Genomic DNA, 21,134 nt, shown 5'->3' on the forward strand with positions numbered 1-21,134 from the left:
TGAGTGTTCTAAACTTCTTTATTTACTTATTATAAACCTATGCTTTAATCAATTCACCTACACATAAGTTAAGAAATTAGTTCAATTAATTTATAAGGGGATGAAACAAAATAATTGTGGAGATATCAATCTTCGTCCCATTAGTAGAAAAAACTATCTTAATTAAAATGGACGCTTGCAAAAATAGCAAAAAAAAAAAAATTATGATAATAAGAACAATGTGATGACTCCATTTTCTAAATTGCAAAAATAGTAAATTTAAAAGTAGATAAATCTTTGATAGTCCTTTAAAAGTTCTCTAATAATCGTTTGATATCATTAATTACTTATCATATTTGTCATATGAAGAAAAAAAAGAAAGTTAGTAGAAGCTATTTTTTCCTAAAATCTTTTTGTTCAATTTTTCAAAAATAACAATATATCTTATACCCAAACTACTAATCATAATTTAGACTATTTTAAAGGAGATATATTGAAGAGACTCACTACACCCTACGAATTGAAAGTCTTTTCATTGATTTTGTAGTGTGTCCAAAGTATTTCCGAAACCATAAATGCATCATCATTGTATAGCAAACTTGAACCTTTTTATTAATGTTTCCCACATCTACTTTTTTTTTTCTCCATGTATCCCTTTGCTCTCTACATTATTTAATTTATGTTTGTATATCTATGGACTTGCAATGTGACTTAGAGATTGGTACGACTCAAAAGTGTACAATATGGAAGCCTTCATTCACCATAAGTATTTCAAATCCAACTATCAACATTTTGAGTCCTAATCTAATTTCATATCTCTCTTTTCTATTTCATGCCTTCTCATCCAACTAAGCATGATTCGATTTGACGACGAATTAAGTATATTATAACATTTTTAAAGATTTGCAAATAAAATATGATTGAAATACCTTAAATTTGTTATGTGGTGCTACAGGCAAGCAATCAACAAGAGCTATATAAATGTGTGTATCGATTTCTATATATATATATATATATATACTTGTATTAGTTAATGGTTGATTCCATACCAAAAAGTTAGATATAAAGTTTATGTAAATTTCTTTACATTTTGTACATTATATATGGTAATAATTAAGTTATTTGGCCCATAAGACAGAAATTCTTTATTTTCATGGAGCAAAAAGGGAATGTAACAAAATGGGCCTAGGTTTCTTCATTTGTAAGCCCAATCCAATATATATAATCTAAGTTTGGGCCTCTTTCTTTTTACTCTACTCCATGAACCTAAATGTAATTTTGAAAAGTTATTTTGGGCAACCAATGTCATTTTTATAATATTAAATAAAATACGAAGAAAATAGTAGGTCTGATAGTCATACCTTAAAAGGACTTTTCGGAAGGTGGAGAGTGCATACTCCAACTCAAAAACTAAATGAATCTATTTTAATAAATATAGAGATTAAAATGGTATATTTTGGAAACTTTTTTAAGTACAAAAACAAACAAATTCTTCAAAATTTAAGGATTGAAAAGGTAATATTATATATAATACACTAAGTTTAATAGAGAGTAAAATAATTGAAGGTACAAAATGTGATTAAAACATAGGTAGTTCAAATTTGTTTAACTTAATTAAACACAACAAATAGTTAATAGCGCACCTCGATCTCATCGTTCTCTCAACTGCAACGCCAATGCGTATAGGTTGGATTTCCCAAATTGAATTTTCATAAATTCACAATCCTTCTTTCCTACCTTTCCCACTTCCTTTGAATTCTCCGCTTTTCTTTCACTTCAATGGCTGCCACTTCCCATTCTCTCTTCTCCTTCACCAATTCTCAATCTCTCAACAAGCCCACTTCCCTTCTTCCTCCCACTAGCTCTAAATCCCTCTTCAGATCCCCCTCTCTCTCTTTTCGCTCCAACTCTCTTCCCGCTATCCGCTGTTCTCTCAACAATGCCGACGATCCCATTGAGAAAAGTAACCTCCTTTCTCTCTACTTTCAAATGGGGTTTTGTTCTTCTTACTCTTTCTGTTGCTGATTTCACTTTTTTTTTCTCTCTTCTTTTCAGAGTTTGCATCGTTTCCTACTGTTATGGATATCAACGAGATTCGTAAAATTTTGCCTCACAGGTATTTGTTGAACTTCGTGTGTTTTTGTGTGTATGGGGGTTTGACGATTTTTTTTTTTTTTTTTTTTTTTTTTTTTTTTTTTTTTTTTGGTTTCTACTTATGCATTGTGATTTATGTTGATGTAGGTTTCCGATTCTTTTAGTAGATAGAGTTATTGAATACAATCCTGGAGTCTCGGTTGTTGCTATTAAGAATGTCACTATAAATGAGAGTTTCTTTCCAGGGCACTTCCCTGAGAGACCCATCATGCCTGGTGTTCTCATGGTTGAGGTATGTTCTTAAGCTTGAAGTTGATTTTTGTGGACTGAGATGATATTGTCGAACTGTTTACTATTTATTCAAATGAACTCTGAATGAATTGTTTAATTAGAATCACTGGTACTAACACCAGAAAAAAAACAATCAAAGTTAACAAATTTATGATTTATATGGATTTTTTAAAATTTTTATTTTTGTTAATAACAACTTTCATTGAGATAAAAATGATAGAATACACATGCATAACAAAAAGGAGTGGAGCTAAAAGAAGGGACTCCAACTACATAAAATAGGAACTATGCATTTATATGCTAAAAAAATAAGTGATGTGCTTTTGTATCGTACTTGTTTTTTCCTATGTTATTTTGTGTTTACATAGTGTAAAGATTTAGAATGAGGATCTCTTTGCTTCATCCAAAGGGTGACAAACAGATGAGATTAAGAGTAATGAAGCGATCCTATGGGAAGACAACTTCCCATCCAAATGCTGCCATCATGTCATTGGCCTGGTCCCAAGATACATATTGATCAGGTAATATCGAGCTTTGAGGGTTGTGTCCTCATACTGGAGGAGGTTAATGATAGAATGGGTCCATGAACTTTGGGCAAGTAAACCAGATGGTTATTAACTATTAAAAAAGGCTTCGTCTTGATGAATAATAGGCTTTGCTGATGAAAGGAAACACACCTCGGTTGGAATAAATCCGCTCAAAGTCTATTTTTTTTCCATTTTCCCCCCAAATTCATTCTGGTTAGGATCTTGCTCGAAGTTTCAAGAAATCCACCAGACATCACTGTAAATTGTGAAATTACCTAACCTACTTATTTGAAGTATACTGTAAGGGAATTAATAGGAGTTTATGGCTAGGAGTAATATGGTATTAGTAACATAAGGGTAGTTAGTAGGGACTTAGTGTATCTAGTTTTAAATAAGGGGGAAGGGGATTGAGGGAAGACAAGCAATTGTTGAGTGATTTAGGGCTTTGGTTAACATACTCAAGAGGGGGACGTTCCAAGTGCCTTGATTTATTTTGTAGTTCTTCATCCTATATGTTTTGACATATTTCAGATCTCCTGTTAGGTGGCATCCTGAAAAATACTTGCACGAGTTTCTCGTCTCAAGCTCTAGACAAGCTTAGAAACGTTTGAATTTTAACATGAAACTAATTCTCTTTTAATTTCTAATTGACACCTATCAATGGTCATAGATTATTGCATTGCAATTAGGACTTTTTGGGAGTCAGAATTTCTCAAACGTGGTTTGACTATGCAAGGATCTTTTTGCTAGTTTTATCGTCTATCGAGAGGAGGAAGCTTCTCAAACAAGATTGGAAGCCATGGAAGGATGGAGGATGAATTCCTTTTGCGTTTGTTGACTACTTCAATGAAGAGATTAAATCCTATTTAGCTTGAGAATCTTTTTACTCATGGAAAATATTTCATCTACCGTTGCCATTAATGAATAGTTTGTGAACTGTGAATTCTTGCCAAATTTGGAGGATTGGGTTGATTATGCATGGAGTTTTCTGATAGGTTGCCACTAGACTTCTTTAGTGAATTAGCCAATATGTTGTTGATTTGTTGCTTATTAATACATGATTGGGATTCTTAAGTGTTAATACTTCGATGGGGCATTTAGAGAACTGAATGATCAATTAATTTTGGTTATTTCAAATTTTGTAGTCCTGCCATTGATGAAAATGCCCAACATCAGGTAAATGTTTTAGAGCTGCTTGTGCGTTACCAGCTTATTGCTAAGTTGCAAGCTGTATGAGATGTTCTTTTGCTCTTTACCAAATTGCGTAGTTTAGGACGTATAAATGAGTTGACAGGGTATCTGCAGGTCTTACCAAAATTAAGGCAATGGTAAAGTGAACCTCCTAAGTCCCAAGGACATGATTATTTTGGGTCTTATAGGCTACTCCTGCATGTTAATTGCCAAAGATTGAACTGCAGCTCTGGCCTTGACCAAACAACCTAACAACAATAGCTTTCACCAAAATAGAAAAAGTGGGAGCTGCAATTTAGAATCTGAAGGTTGCTAATGAGCCTACAAGCACATATTAATGCTTTTCAAGGTACTAGACTAGGGGCTGTGTTGATGCAAGGACTGACCTTGACATAATATAACTGCTTTCTTACCTTGAGATGAGACATCAATTCTCATCCTATGAGAGCGAATTGATGACTATTGTGTGTTAGTTCAGGAATGGAACCCTTATCTGCGTGAGCGCAAGTTTATCATCTGGAAGTTTGCTTGACCAAGGTACTATAAAGTGGAGACTAACCGTTGGATTACAAAACTGATGGATTATGCTTTTGACATTCAAGGCAGACTTGGTTTAATAACTTAAAAGGCCAATTTCATTGAGGACAAAATGAAAGAATACAATAGGTTAAAAAAACAAAGCCCCACAAATGAGCGCACCCTAAAGAAAGAGGCTATAAATCCAGCAAAAGAAGTCCTAGTGAATAGTTAGAAAAAAAAAAACTTGTCATCGATGCCCAAAGGGAGACATTAAATCTTCCAAGGGACGAAAATGCTGCTGATGCTTTATTAAGACATCTTGTTGAACCAAAATACAAGTTCACTGTTAATCTCGGGCGAGTAGAATGGAGAGATTATAAAGGTTCCTATTGATGAAAATGAGGAGCTTAAACAAATGAAGCAATTTATTATTAAACATGAATAACATATTTCTTGGCTTTCATTAGGCCAAAATCTTCTCTAGTATAACGGTTGGTTAGTCCTTTCTCATGCATAATAGTACACCCATTTACTATTTACTTCTCAATAATTTTCACAAGATCTCTTAAAACTGGAACGGATTTTTTTGTCATTGTGATACTTAATAGTCATGTTATAAAGCTCTATCATTGCTTGGTTTGTAGGCAATGGCTCAAACTGGCGGTATAGTTATGCTGCAACCAGATGTGGGAGGCTCTCGTGAAAATTTCTTCTTTGTCGGTATTGATAAAGTGAGGTTCCGAAAGCCAGTGATCGCAGGAGACACGTTGGTCATGCGAATGACTCTTGTCAAGTTGCAGAAGAAGTTTGGAATTGCCAAAATGGAAGGAAAGGCATACGTTGGAGGGGATGTTGTCTGCGAAGGTGAGTTCTTGATGGCCATGGGCAAAGAAGAATAAAAGTATTTTTCTACTATATCTGTTGTTATGATATGATGCTCGATGTTGTGATTTGTTTCTTATTTTTTTGGGATAAAAATTTGAGAGTTAGGATTCTGCACATCTAGGAATAACTGTTTGATATTATGCTTCACTATTTATCTGTGGATTTCATTGAGAAGCAGCAATCAATCTTATGGTCTTCTTCATATCTGTTTTTTTTTCAAACTTCCCTTTCCCTCTCTTCAATAAACTTAAATTTATGAAAACATAGCTTCTAAGTTGAAACTAAAAGTTAATATATAAGGACTAAAAAATAATAATTTAACCCCAAAATTACAACTTGAGGTAATTCAACATTTTGATGGGAAAATATCCCTTCCACAAAAGTCAAGATTAGTTAGGAGATGTGAAAAAAATCAGAGTTATTACAATTAGTGAAGCTTTAGAATGATTATGAAATGAATTTTATTAAAATGTTATGATGCCAATGGTGTCACATTCTAGTGATAATCCAAGGGCCGAGCCCATCATTTTTGCTGCTTATTTTCTTTGTGTTAGAAAATGAGAAGGAAAAGAAAAAGCAATTTTGACTTTAGAGTTTAGACTTTAGAGTAGTTGCTTTTACGTGTAAAATATTGAAGTATTGTTTGTTGTGAAATTGATTTAATTTTTATGTTGACCAAAATTGGATGTATTTCAATTTGTTTTAGTTGAGATTTTCTTAAAGATATGGCTCTCTTATTTAAATCAATTCCTTGAGTTGGATGGTTCTAAACTTCATTTTCCTAAGGCCATTAATTTAGGGGTGTTCCCTCAAAAAATTGATTGATTCAATTTTTGATTTGGGTTGGGGATGGTTCAAGGGTTCATTCTATGTATTATGTAACACTAATCTGTCCAAATCAGCTCAAACTTATTATTAACATTAAAATGTGTATTTACTGTTCATAAAATTTGAAATCTTCCGATATTTGTAAATATTTTCATCCATTTTTCTATTTATAATAACTTTGTTTATGTTAATGAAAATAGTTCAATCAAATTTATAGGCATTAACATGTTACTTTCTTTTAGAACAAAATTTTGAACAAGTTAAGTTGGGTTGAATTCATCTTTTAATGTGTCATTTAAGTTGAAAAAATTTACAAACTCGAACAATTAGACTGGATCTAAAGAATATTTCAACTCAATACACGAACTAACTCCTATCTGTTACTATTTCATATCCATTCCCTCTATCAAACAAAAGGGAAAGAAAAATATGGATTTAAGACAATCCTCTGAATGTTTCTAATAATACCAACAATAATAATATTAAAATTGAACCATCATTTGGACAAAGATTGGAGAATTATTCTGATATGAAAATATAATTAGATATTTGCATCTAAAATTATATTTTAGAAAGAAAAGAGGTAAGCTATCTATTTTTGTCTTCATACTTTTGTTGAATATATCATTGTCCTCAAACTTCAAAACTCTTATTCCCATCTCCATTCTTTTAGGGGTTTTTAACCCATTGAGCAAAGCTTATTAATTTAAGTAGAAAAAAGATGAAATATGAACATAAAACTTAGGAAGTGTATTAATTTTCATTTTTTTTTTTATCAAATTTCACCTATTAAACTTAAAAAAACGTTACAATTATTTTTAAAAAGTAAGCTATAAAACATATGCACAAGCTTACAAATTAGATGAATTAGAGGGTTTAGTTCAAAATACATTAACTAAAACCGAACATTTTAAAAAATAAAAAAGTGTTGAAACTATTTACAAAATACATTAAAATTAATCCAAGTTTTGAGTGACAATTTAAATATTTTGCTATATTTTGTACCAATTCTCCAACTAAAATTGCAATTTTCCTTTAATTATTTTGAGACTCTCTTCCTCTCTCTTATTTTTACTACTGATTATTTAAAAAAAAAAAAATTAAGACAAAATATATCCTTCTATTCTTTTATTAGATCTAATCCTTTACTAAACTAAAACAAAAAAAAAAAACCATCGATTTAATTTGCTACATTTTTTTTAATAAAATAATTTTATTAGATAATATATTTAATTAAAATTGGTCTATATTCCTTTAACAAAAAGATAATTTAATAATTTTTTGACTTCATAAATATTTTTAGTTGATTTTAATATCAAATATATTATAAAATAAAAGGCAAGGCTATCTATTAAAATAGTAATGAAATACATACTATTATTTTTGAGTTGTTTTTCATTATAATAAAATGAATAAAAAATTTTACAAAATAAAGTAAAATATATAGACGAAAATAGACTATTCTCAGTATCGTATCATGATAGACATCCCATTCAGATCTATCATAATCTTTACATATAAATTGTGATATTTTATTATATTTATAAATATTTTAGAAAAATTATCATTTAAAATAATTTCTCTTATTATTTTCTTAGGAGGGAATTGTTATGGATAGCCAAAAAAAAATGAAATTATTGACAAAATATAGGGAAAAAAAACTTAAATAAACTATAGAAAATTGGATGGATTTTACTAAATTTTATAAACAATTTTAATATTTTACTATTTTTAAAAATACTCCTTTTAACTTTATTTTGACATCATTTAGTAATACTTTCTAATTGGTTTAACCTAATTAGTATATATATATATTCAAATTTTCATCACATATGTATGAAAGAAACGTATCGGAACAATTTAGGTTGCGAACATGAATTGAATTAAATTGATAAAATATATCAACTCATTCCAATTTCTTCCTATACATTTTGATTCTAGATTATCACTCTAAACTTGTGAGGTGTATTGAATTATTTCATATTGGATCCACAAAAGCTTCTTAAACATACCTTATTGTTTAAATATTGAAATAAAATATGAACACAAATGTGAATGAGTAGAAAGTTGGAACATGAAAGAAGAGAAAACGAAAGCAAATAATTAGAGGAAAAGAAGAGTATGATATTGATGGATGAGAATGGTGGGAGCCCAGAAGACCACCTAGTTATATAGGGTTGATGTAATATGAATTGTCTTATTACCTTAATAATTCCAATTTATAATCTTTTGAATTTTTTTTCCTTTTTTCTTTTTTTAAAAAATTAGAAATAGACAATATGGAAGGTGAGAACATTATTGATAAATTCATTCAATATGTTTGAGTTTCCAACCCCAATTGAAGGGACCCAATAATTGACTCAAACCCATACCTAATAATTGCATATTTCCATAATTGGAGAACACTACTACAAAACTCACCTTTCATCCCATTCTCTATTCCTTCAAATAATACATTCTTCCCTAAATTTTTTTATTTTGTACCTATTTAATATTTTAAATTTTAAAGTCATTAACTTTTAAGAGTTTTAGTTATCCAAGCATTCTTCCATTTGACTGTGTCATCATTGTCTAAGTCATCAAATATAGTATTTAAAAAGATAAATGATAAATGATGTGAAAGTTTACTGCAATCAAATAGTTAACCATATTAGAGAGTTATTATAAATATTCAACACAACCTCATTTAGTTTAGATGATCTTGGATATATTATAAGTTGTCTAAGACAATATTGGGAAGTTAGAGAGAACAATTTATGGGGAAAAAAAAATACATAAGAAGATTGTAAATCAGGGAAGAAAGAAAGAGCAACGTGACACAAATGTTATTATCCTTTCTAATGTAAATCAATGACATGGATGATATGTCATGGCCATGTCATTGAAAAATATGCATAAATTGTGATAGATTAGAGCTGAAAATGATGGTGTCTCATCTCTTCACTTTTGAAAGAAAGAAAACTATTTATTTGAGGAACATATTTTGGACATTTGGCATTGGAGATCAAGATTTGAACACTTCTCAAAAGAAAAAGAAAGACTTATTACGAGCCATTTTTTTTTAATAGAAGATGTTAAATTCTTATTTTATATAGCTTGATAATTACCTGTTAATTCAATGAGGAAAGGATTAGATTTGAGCTTTTAATTAATCTCTAGATTGGTGATATAATATGTAATATATAAATAAATAAGGTATTTGACATATATCAACATTCAAATAATAATATAAAATGACACACTAGTTAAAACTAAAAATTGAAAGTTGAACTATTACATCAAGATATACAATTATGATTAAGTGATTACATATGTATTTAGAAAATTATTCTAAATAAAAAATAGTTAAAACATATATAAATATAGCAAAAAAGATTAATTTTATATTAGTGATAGATGCAATAAACTCATATAGATATAATTGTTATCTAGATCTCCGTGCAAAATGTCTATAGATCTCCATGCAAAATGTCTATACAAATCTATCAAAGTTTTCACTTATAGAAAGTAAAATTTAGCTATATTTATATTATAAAATTGCATCAAATGATAAAAATATTTAGAAAAAAACAGCTCATACTACTTATTTTTTTGTATATTGCGAATATGACAAAATTAGTGATATCAAACGGTAATCATAGGACTATATATCAGATGGTAATCATAGAATTATCGACTTTTAAATTTGCTACTTTTATAATTCAGAAAATATAGTGACATGAATTCTATTATCATTTTTTTTTTGTTATTCTTGGAAGTGTTCCTATAAATAATTTCACTTATCTTGCTATATTTTAAAATATTCATTAATAATTTAAGAATAAATTTAAAGGTATTGGAATTGATTTTCTTTTAAAACAATTTATTTGGATTTAATAATTATATCTAATAAGAGCTTTTATTTACAAAATATGAAAAAGAAATAACTACATAAAGTTTTACTTTCAATAATTCAAATAAAATAACTATCCATCCAAACACTCAGAAAACAATTTAAAATTGCAATTTTATATGGAAAATGCAATGTAATTATGTAGTATATAAAATTAAGAGATGTGGACTTGCCTCCTATTCTCATCATTCACTTTTCTTTTAAAAAATAAATATTAACTTATCATTTTAATTCCAATAAATTGCCTATTGTTCTCAATATATTTGTTAATTTTCTTTTTAAAGAGTTAACTTTTACAATAATAACCTTCCCTTATCTATTCAACTATGTTTATATTAGTCAAAATTAATATAATTCAACTGATAATATATGATTGAAGGTATAATTTTGTACTATTTCAATTCATCATCTCAATAATAAAAAAGATTTTTATTATTGATCACCATATTTACATAATTAAAGAGAAGCTACTTTCCTTAACAATGTATAGTTGGAAGTTTTAGCTTGTAATTTCATATTTAAGATAAAATTATAAAAAAATGTCCATAAATTTTGCTTCACGCCTAAGTTCATGATACATTTGAACTTTAAAATAATTTTAAACTTTCAAAAGTTTTCACAATAATCTTTAAAAAAATTAAAATTATTTTTAAACTTTCAAAAAAAAAAAAAAAAAAAGACTTCCTAAAGATTTTTTGAAAACCCTTGGGCTTTATTGCTAATATATGTGCATAAGCTGTTAATACATAGTAACAAAAATATCTCTAAAATAAAAAAAGAAAATACTTCTATTGTAAATAATACAATAATCAAATTGTTTAAAGTTTTTCTAGAACCAATTTAAAAACAAATTATATATAGATAATTTCATTGTCTTTTATGTACATATTCTCATTTTTCTCTTACATGTTCAATTAGCAATAAAAAAAAAATCGAGTTGAAACATAAAATTCTTAAGATTCCAAAATTAAAATCTCCTCCCAAAATACACCCGAACAATAAAGAATCAAATACAGAGAAAGAAAATATATTTGGCTATGACATGTACCACAACAACTATACGTACAATTTTTTTAAACATTCTATATATACTTTAAAGTGATAAGATTAAGATATACATGTAGGCATTTTAGCAATGATGTATTAACAGTGTAAAGAAAATTGAATAGACTTAAATTTTGTATACAAAATTGTATAGACAAAAATATTTTTAACCCAAAGTACAAATTTCAAATAGATTATTTTGTATAATTCAGTCCATCATTTTTCATTCTGGTTAAACATTTCTACAAATTTCCAAATCGATGGGAAGGATATACTGTATTAGTGATCATATAATCAAAACCACTAACTTAAAAAAGTTGTGGGATTCTTGGTGGATTGATAATTTTAACAAATTCAACCTAACATAGAACCAAAAATTAGACTTACCCTTTTTGTTTTTATTTTTATTTTATTTCTTTATTTTATAATATCATTCACTCTTCATCTTCTGTTATTCCCAACCGCTCCTTCTCTTTCTCTCTAAGAAGACGATATGATGTTACTCGGGAAGCGTCCACGAGGCCAAATGAAGAGAACGGCCAGTGTATCAGGCATCACCGTAGATCTCAGCCACGTCGAGGGTCAACAGCCGTCTGAAGATCAGAATCCGACCACCGGAGATATTCCTAAAGTCATCTGCAGCACCCAAACTTTGGATAGTGATGTAATGAATTATACGTTATCTTTTGTGTCACCAAGAGGCCGCAAAAATCTCTCCCCCGCCGCCAGCTTTAACAAAGACTCTGACCACCGTTCTTCCGATCACTTTCTCCGTAGTTGCACCTTCTGTCGCCGCCGTCTATCTCCCGGCCGTGACATTTATATGTACATGTATGATTTTCTCTCTTCATCTCTTATCCTCCTATACTGTCTTTTTTAGTTGAGTTATTTAACTTCTTTTTCATTTTTATGCTTCTTACAAAATTATGATAAGAATAATAATAATTTGTTGCATCTACTTATGTTGATCTCATATCTTTTTTATTTGGAACGATACACGTAGTTTATACCTGAGGCAAATAACTTGTGTACTGTTACTAGTAGCTGTTTAGTTTTTCTTTTTTATTCTTGAAAATTAAGTTTACATAAACTCATTTCATGTTTAAAACAAATTAGTCAAGCTTTAAAATTAAACTAAAGAAAAAAGTTTTTGTTTTCCAAATTCAACTTAGAATTCAAATCTTAAATCAAGAAAAAAGACTTTAACTTAAAGAAAAAAAAAATAAAAAAACCAAAATCATCCTAACTAAAGTGGAAAAGAAAAAACAGGGATCAAGAAAAATATTTTATTACATGAAAATTTATTATAGTCACATAGAATGTCTCCGACCTTAGTTATAAAGAAAACACTTTCTCAAATCAAATTGGAGAATACAAAAAGCGAATCATAAACTTGGAGTAGTACTTAGCACACACTCAATATATGTTTTAATTTGTTGAAACTAAAGCATATATACTGATCCTTTTGTGGTGCTTGAAATATATCACTGGTCGTAACAACTACCGTTTAAAAAAAAAAAAAAAACATAACTAGATATTAATTTTAAAGTAGAAAAAAAAATTATGAATAAAAATTGAGTGTGAGTTTGATTTTGGGTTGATTTGTTTGTAGGGGAGATACAGCTTTTTGTAGTGCCGAGTGCAGAGAGCAGAAGATGGAACAAGATTGGAGAAAAGAGAAGGGAACCACCACCGTCCATCGGCCGGCGTGAAGAAACATCAGATTATGGCACACCCACCTGTGTAATTTAGATAGGTTTTAATTTGAAGTGTGCATGTGAAGAAGAAGAAGGTATGATTGATTATGAAAATGATTCATCAGCTTGGTTAAATTAAAGCTAACACGTTTTTTGTTTGACAATATATGAGCTTTAATGTGTTTTTTTTAGATTTTTTGTTTCTTTGGTTTCACTTGTAACAATATATCATAGTCTTACATAATTAAGTTTAATCCCATCCATATTTTTATTTAATATATATACCTATATGTGTCAATATAATTAACAAAAAAAAGAGTTAATAATTGAGTATGTTATGTTTTAGGTATAGCAAAATAAATTAATAATATTTATAAATTACCGATAGATTACCATATGTGAGTATCATGGTATAGATAAACACAGATGGTAGTCTATTTTGATCTACCGTGATTACTGTGATATTATATTATATATTTGTAAATATTTTTAAAAAAAATTGCCTTATAAAATAATTTTGTTTCAATAATTTCAAAATTTTTTGTCATAACATTTTTTAAAATAGCAAAATAAACTAAAATAATTGTAAGTTATAACAAATTGTTGGAATCTATCCACTAAAGTTTTCTATCCTTATAGCATATGAATGACTATTCTCCGTAAAATTTGGTTATAAGCATTTGGTAAAATTTGTTATTTTTTTTAAATTTCTTTATTTTACTATTTTTGACCATTTTTAATAAAAAGATGGAGTTTGATGGTGTATTAAATAAAGTGATGAATTTAATAAAGTATATGAAGATAAGTGTTGGTTGGAATGCTAAATTGATATAGTTAGGCAAAGAGACACTAATTGGCTTTGAAGTATATGATTAATTATGAGAAGAGAAAAAAGCATGGAAGGCTAAGAGAGAGTAGGCCAAGGCCAAAATCAAAGGAACAAAATAGGGTACCATATGTTTAGTTTTGGAACTTCTTTCTTCTTCTTCTTCTTTGTCATTATTCATTTTTTTTTGTTTTTTTTGGATTTATTTAATGAGAAAAAGTTTAAGAATAATAGTTGAGATCAAAGCTAGATGCATTGTTAATTAATATCATGATATCTTCTAAGTACTAGAAAAATGTGTGAATTTGACATATATTGTGTTTACCTAAAATATATCTTCTCTTCCATGTTCCTTATCACATCAATCTTCACTACCAAGGTTGTTCATATGAAATAGATTAATATCATGAATTAAAACTATATTTTATTGTTTTATATTCTATTATAATTTTTTTCTGTAAATAGCAAAAATCGTAGAATATATTTATAAAATGCAACATAATATCACATTTTATATATATAAAAATTTAAAATGTTTTTAATTCATTTTTCTATATTTAAAAATTTCCTTATCGCCTAAATATATAAAAGGTATGAATGTAAATTTTAATTTTCTTATGAACTATGGGAGATGTGTACTTGAAGGGATGCGCATAAACTAGTTTTGTGTACATCAAATTTCTAAATCGATGAAATCTTATTTATGAGTCTAATTCAACACTTGCATATTTGAGCGACTTAGATCATCTAATTATCTTCAAGTGACTAACACAAGAGAGACACTGGCCAAGATGATGACGTACCAATAGAGAGATCGTGTAGATCTAAAGAGAGGCAATTGAATCAACTAATATGAGTTAATATCCCAACCTAACAACAGATTGAAACATTCAATTTTTTTTAATTTCTATTATTCTAATCCAATAACTCAACCCGTATGACTTCATTTAATTAAAGTAGTATTGTTCGAATTCTCGAATTACACAACGCATCTATGCATGGATACCACAAAATGGAAAAATGTATATCGTAGTTGTATGTTTGTGAAAAAATGTTTTTTTTTAATATAAAATGAGTCGAATCTTTCACAACTTTTATTATTATCAATATCGTTTTTTTAAGAATCACATCATCTTCATGTCACCACTTATTACCCAAAATCTCACGTTTTGGCTGATCCTTCAATTTATGTTAGAAGTTGATTAACGTAGTCATCCTATACATAATATTTTATCATAAAACTTTATATTTGAAAAGAAAAATACTTGAGTGCATCTTGAACTGTCACATATATCAAATTAGAGGTTATCATGTATCAATTTTTTTAAAAAAAACAAAGTATTTTTTTTTATTTGTAAGGGAAGAAAATACGTGAAAATAAATAAATGCAACCTAGAATTTACTCATTTGAAAACTTGGGGGACAAAAGGGATGAATATGGATGGGGGCATTAGTTGAATTTGGTTGTGAAAAAAGGTTTGGGCCTCTATCTAATGGGATCATATCGTATTGACAAGTTTGGGCTTAGTTTAATGTTATGGGCTGATTTGAGCCCATTTACTAATTATGGTAGCTGAATTTAATAAAATATGAAATATGAAAACTAAACAAATGACAATATTTTACAATGTAGAGATAAAATAGTGTGTGTGGAGGAAATAATTCTAAGGTTTAACTTATTGATTAATAGTTAAAGTACGTTTTAAAACAATATTATCAAATCAATATAGTTATTACATGTTATTGAAAAACAAGAGATTCATCTCGTGAACTTTTCAACAAGCAAACTTGGACGACTAAAGTAGATTGAGTGAAACAAATACCTCATCGTTGCCTCATTGCACCTTCATTCTCGTGTATGGAATATATATGTCTCTTCAAAATTAATCGCTTTGAATGAGAGGTATGACTATTTGAATGACCAATATAAATACGTCTCTTCTTTCAAAATATGGAAAAAAATTCATAAGCATTTTCTCTAATAAAATATTTCTTCATTTTTGTAAATTTATTCAAATTTGGTTTATTTCCACACACATTGTAGTTCGTTGGATCTTGTGGATGAGTTGTTGCTTTCGTAAAAAAATTAATCTGTTATATCTTGGAAGTCAATTAAAAAAATGCGTTAAATTCGAAGTCTCTTGGTATATTATTATATATGATATTAGTCGTATAACAAAACTTTGCCAATAAGGAGTGGACACAAATTACAAAACATAAGATGACACTATTCCAAACAGTTTGCACATGTGTCTTAAACTTTAATGTCATGTAAGGGAAATCTTTTAGCTTTAGTGTGGGCCATTTTTCCAATTAAGGTACGAATAGGCCAATTCTAAAAAAGATGATAAACTTGGGTACATTTGGGATGAGAGTATATATGTTTAGTATAACAATTTGTCACATAATAAATTCTTCTAAATATTTTAATTTATAAGTGAAGGTACCCAAATATTGTCTTTCTTCAAAACTAATAATAAGAAAGAGAAAGGTGGAAATTTAATGAAGGACCACACTTTATTTGTCTCCTTCACTACTCAAATTATTGATGGCATTTTGTGGTGTTAAATCATATATATATGTAAGTCCATTCCATTCTTGGGTAGTCCCACCCAACCAGCCTCCACCTCACCTCTTTCAATTTCATAATCAAACACGAAAAAGGTGAAAAGGATTGAAATTCAAACTTTTAACCTCTTAGTTGGATGAAATAAGCGTTAATTAATTAAGCAAAAAGTTCAAGTTGGTTGGACATGTTGATTGATCTCGTTCTTTCTTCTCCTTTGAACTTAACAATAAGGAGAAGGTGAGAGAATTCGAGTCTTTAAACCTAATATATGCATTGGTTGGAAATGACTTAAATATGTTATAATAATAAAACCAAATCTTCTCCTTCATTGATATAATTAACACACTATTAGTGAACCTATAATGCTCTTGAGTTTAGGAGGAGGACATGAATAAACCAATATCACATCTGAATTAGAGAGATCATGAAAACATGAAAGTAAGATTAAGAAAAACTTAAAATACTATCTATACCAATAAGGTACATCTTCCTTTTCGGTGGCTCGATCGTAGAAACTTCAAAATTAAGTGTGTTTAGCTCGAAACAATTATATGTTGGATAATCTTTTAGGAATTTTATGAGGATGCATGTGAGTGAAAACGAAACATGTTGAAAAGACATGTGTTGGTTTGTGAGGACGACTTTCACTCTAATACACTTTTAAAACAAGTAAGAATAATGTTGCCCAAGTCGCAGTGGATGCAGGGAAATGTCAAGGGTCCGAATATAAATCCTGGGCCTGGGATGTTGTAAAACCACACAAATCTCTACGTCAATTTTCTATTGCTTTACGTTTTCTATCCATTCTTGATTGTCAACTTCTTAGTTGTGTTTAATGTGACCATTTTTTTTATCGTTATTACACGAGTAGCTTTCAAATGCCTTATCAAAGTTTTTTTTTCTCTCTAAAGATGAGCAATCAAATAAGAGGTGTAAGTGAAACTAAAGAAACTTAAAAAAGACCATGCTAGATTAAGACAAGTGACAAGTGGGTACTCTTTTTATATTCTTTCTAGCTGTCTACCTATTAAGAATATAGTTTAATTCCTAGAAAAGAAAGAAAAAAAGAGTTAAGAGTTCAATTCGACTTTAATAGTGAAGGTTTTTTTGTTTTGGTAAAAATGATAAATTGAAATAGAAAAGCCACCCATTGCTTTAGACGAGGACATATTCTAATAACAAATTTCTTCTTTTAATCTTAGCTTTGAAAATTGTTCCATTTAGTGAATTTGTAGAAGAAGAAATTTGCAAATAGTTTGTGAATGTGTATTTGTTGTGTACATGAACAAAGCTAAATACATAAAATTTAAGAAAGAAAGAAAAGTTAGAGTTGAGTTAGGAAAAAACAATAATAGACAAATGAAAGAAAATACAAGTAAGAGACGTGAAGTTGATAGGAGTATGACATGACAACATATATGGTTCACAACCAATGACATATAAAGCAAATACAACTTTTCCAACAAAAGTCCAAAAATGAAACTTTTCAAGAACCCATCTTCTGAAGCGTTTTGCTTTACCAAAAACATAAAGATCTAATTTATTTAAATATATGTATAATTCCATTACAGACATACGTAGCCCAAGATTAAGCAGCTTCCCCAAGCCTAATACAAAAAGAGGGCTTAAAGAAAAGAAAAAGGCTGAAAAAAGGACCAAACACAAACTAATTGCATATTTTCACAAACTTATATATATATATATATATATAAGAAAACCAACTTCTATCGAACTTAAAACACTTTTCAGACTTCACTTGTACTCCAAAATCATGTTGTTCTCAGGTGCCAACCCAACACAAGCTCTCATTATATTCTCAAGCATTGCGCGCTGCTTTGATAAAGCATTCACCACAGGCGTGCCTGGCGGTACCTGTTTTTGCGATTAAGAACCGTTTTTTTTATTCAGAGATATGTTCAAATCATCAAATGAAAGTTCAAAATTTAGGGAAGGCAGTGGGGTTGTGTTAAAAACTTACAAGTGGAGCCTTTGTAAGGTAACTGAGGATGGTGGCCACAGGGTGGAAAGAGTGGAACTTTCCCTGCAAAACACAGAATTTCATTTGTATTTTAAGGTTGATTCATTTCAAAATGGAAAACATAACAATTTTTTTTATTGGGTGACATTTATCAAACTAACCTCTCCTTCGGCCTTGAATTGAATGCGAGTGCTGAGTTCAGCAAGAAGAACCAAATCAAGTATAATCGGAGCCGCCAAGAGAGAGTCCTCACATGTGTTGTGCAACACTATGGTGCTTTTCCCACCCATGAATATCTCTGAAGTGTACTCATCCATGGCCCTCTTACTATCGGCGACATAAGGAACATACTGATGTTTTCCATTTGAAAGAAAGGATTTAACAAAGCCTCAGTTCACGACATGATTAGACTATATATACTTTTCTTCATCATACAATATTTAGCACACTATACAGTTCATATCCAAGATATTTGAATTTCGTCTATGAATAAGTATAGTTTCAAATTCAACAAACTTCAATGATTATACCTTGATCACCACCACATGGTCAGGATGCTCGCCAGGCTCATAGAGAATGCCATTGCTGGAGACCATGTCATCAACGACATTACTCTTTGAGATTTCCTTGGATCTGAAGGTTTGAGGAGCTGAGAGATTCATTCCATCATTGTTTCCCAGATGGTTGTAGCTCACTATTGATGTTGGCTGGCACCAAAAGTCCACAATATATTTTAGACCACCAAAATTTCAACAAGAATAGGAACAGATCTCAAAGTTTAATTACAGAGTGGGGTACCTTAATACCAGCACCAACAAGAAAGTCGACCAGAACAGATTTCATCTTAGTTTGACCACTCTTAAAATCGTCCCCACCAATCAAACTATTTCTATGGATGGCTAAATCAATCAACCCTGTAAACAAGGTCCCACAAATTTGAGTAAATTCTACTTGAATAGGAGTTGGAGTAAGGTAAAAATTGGCGAGTTCTATGAAGGATGAGAAAAAATACCTGGGACAAAAGTGTTCTGTGGGCTACCATTGATGAAAGGGACATTTTCAAGGACACAAGCAATTGCATACAATGTGGAAGGAGATATCTCCGACTCGTTTTTGTCCACAGAAGCCAGAAGATTTTCCATAGTGTCATTTAGCCCCACAATCACATTACTATACCTCTCTGTGTTGGCAGTCCACAGCACTACAATTTTGTCCACCTTACTCTTCTCCTTAAATTCCCTAATAAATTACAACATAGTTTCAAAAGAGTAAAGCTGAATTTCTCACTAGCAATATTGTCCTAATGAAAGATATTTTGAAATGGCAAAAAGACAAAAAAAAAAAAGTACAGCCGCTGCTCCCATATGATTCAAGGTGAATTTTGTCTATATATTTGGTGGTAAAAAAAAGCAACTCACATCACAAGTACTCCAGAAGTTATGTAAAGAAAAAGTACTTCACCTAATAATGATCTCAAAACACTAACTTTTAGAAGTCAGTCTAGGGGAAAAAAGCATTTAATATGTAGTCAAACACAAATATAACAGAAAAAACTTTAAAATATTAATTCTTGACTGACATAATACCGAAAAAAGTATATACCTGATATCTTTAATAATTTGCTGAAGTTGTTCTTTCTTGGTGCCTTTGATAACATTATTGGCTCGTGAGCCCTGATTGGCAGCAACAAAATCAGGATCGAAGATTCCAGGAAGCGGGACCATGGATTCCATGTAAGGTCTCAATTGCTTTTGCAAATCAATATCAAGAACCTTGGCTCTAGCCATGGCGTCAGCCAAGTTCATGTCACTTATGTCCCACCCTCCAAACACAACATCATCAGGATTTACCTAAGAGAAGAGATTTAAATCATTTTGCTAAGCTCAAAATCATAATATAATCACTATTATCACAAACCCATCAATCTCCAATTAACTAAAACCATATAATTATTGTTCTAATACAATTATTACCATAGGAAGTAGGCTCTTAAAAGGAGCATAGATCTCTTCACCATCAATAGAACCAACCCTGATGGAAGATGCTTGAGTTAAGGACCCAAAATAATTAGCTTGCTGAACTTTATCCTTAGTTGCCCAAGAAATCCCTCTGAAAAACAATACCCAACATCCAATTTAAAAAACTATATAGCATAACGTAACATTATTAAATTATATACCATAAACTAGAATACTACAAGAAGAAGGGCAAAATAAACAAATAAGACAAAACTCACTCCCGATTGGCAATGATACCACCAGTGAGAGTACAGCCATTGTTTCCACCCCATCCGACAAGCATCATCCTACGAAATTAAAAAAGTTAGAGCTAAAAGAGAAAAGGGTTGAAAAGAAATTTCAAAAGAAATAAAACGAACCCTAATTTGGGGACACGAATATCAGTCTTGAATTGATATTGAACGGATTTGGGTTTGACAATCCACTGATAAGTTCCATTTCTGTTCTCATGAAGGAGCTCTGTAGTTTCGTAATTGTAAATGGAATGAATCTCATGATCGGAGTAAGTAACATTGGGGGATTCAACCTTAAAGCTATCGATGAACATTTTGATATGGGTTTTTGGAGGAAAGAAACAAAATCCAAGGAACGGGAAAGAAGAAGAAGAAGAAGAAGAAGAAGAAGAAGAAGAAGAAGAAGAGGAGGAGGAGAAATGGAAAGATGTTCCCTGGTTTTGGTCCTTCTGAAATGGGTATGGGGAATTTGAGTGCGTTGCTCACCGCTAAGAGGAGGAGGTTGGGATTTATAGACGAGAGGGGAAGAAGGGGAAATGGACACGCGTCGAAAGATGTGTCGG

At 30.1% G+C, this 21,134-nt stretch overlaps 3 protein-coding genes across 3 annotated transcripts; 2 read left to right on the forward strand and 1 right to left on the reverse strand.

Moving 5' to 3' along the window:
* Nucleotides 1–1,602: 1,602 nt before the first annotated feature.
* LOC101207195 (3-hydroxyacyl-[acyl-carrier-protein] dehydratase FabZ) lies at nucleotides 1,603–5,692 on the forward strand. The gene is made up of 4 exons (XM_004149092.3): nucleotides 1,603–1,942; nucleotides 2,035–2,095; nucleotides 2,221–2,365; nucleotides 5,246–5,692. The coding sequence occupies exons 1-4, from the start codon at nucleotides 1,759–1,761 to the stop codon at nucleotides 5,498–5,500; spliced, it is 645 nt and encodes a 214-aa protein (XP_004149140.1). The 5' UTR covers nucleotides 1,603–1,758; the 3' UTR covers nucleotides 5,501–5,692.
* Nucleotides 5,693–11,587: 5,895 nt separating this feature from the next.
* LOC101212822 (FCS-Like Zinc finger 7) lies at nucleotides 11,588–13,223 on the forward strand. The gene is made up of 2 exons (XM_004149111.3): nucleotides 11,588–12,081; nucleotides 12,863–13,223. Exons 1-2 carry the CDS (start codon nucleotides 11,744–11,746, stop codon nucleotides 12,960–12,962), a joined length of 438 nt encoding a protein of 145 aa, XP_004149159.1. The 5' UTR covers nucleotides 11,588–11,743; the 3' UTR covers nucleotides 12,963–13,223.
* A 4,536-nt stretch (nucleotides 13,224–17,759) lies between these two features.
* LOC116403566 (inositol-3-phosphate synthase-like) lies at nucleotides 17,760–20,885 on the reverse strand. Its single transcript, XM_031884920.1, has 10 exons — nucleotides 20,698–20,885; nucleotides 20,557–20,625; nucleotides 20,294–20,429; nucleotides 19,923–20,170; nucleotides 19,333–19,559; nucleotides 19,119–19,234; nucleotides 18,851–19,027; nucleotides 18,482–18,670; nucleotides 18,321–18,383; nucleotides 17,760–18,214 (listed from the first exon to the last, which is right to left on the reverse strand). The coding sequence occupies exons 1-10, from the start codon at nucleotides 20,883–20,885 to the stop codon at nucleotides 18,095–18,097; spliced, it is 1,533 nt and encodes a 510-aa protein (XP_031740780.1). The 3' UTR covers nucleotides 17,760–18,094.
* Nucleotides 20,886–21,134: the final 249 nt, after the last annotated feature.

The sequence above is a fragment of the Cucumis sativus genome, chromosome 4 (assembly GCF_000004075.3).
Source record: "Cucumis sativus cultivar 9930 chromosome 4, Cucumber_9930_V3, whole genome shotgun sequence".
NCBI classification, from domain to species: Eukaryota; Viridiplantae; Streptophyta; class Magnoliopsida; order Cucurbitales; family Cucurbitaceae; genus Cucumis; species Cucumis sativus.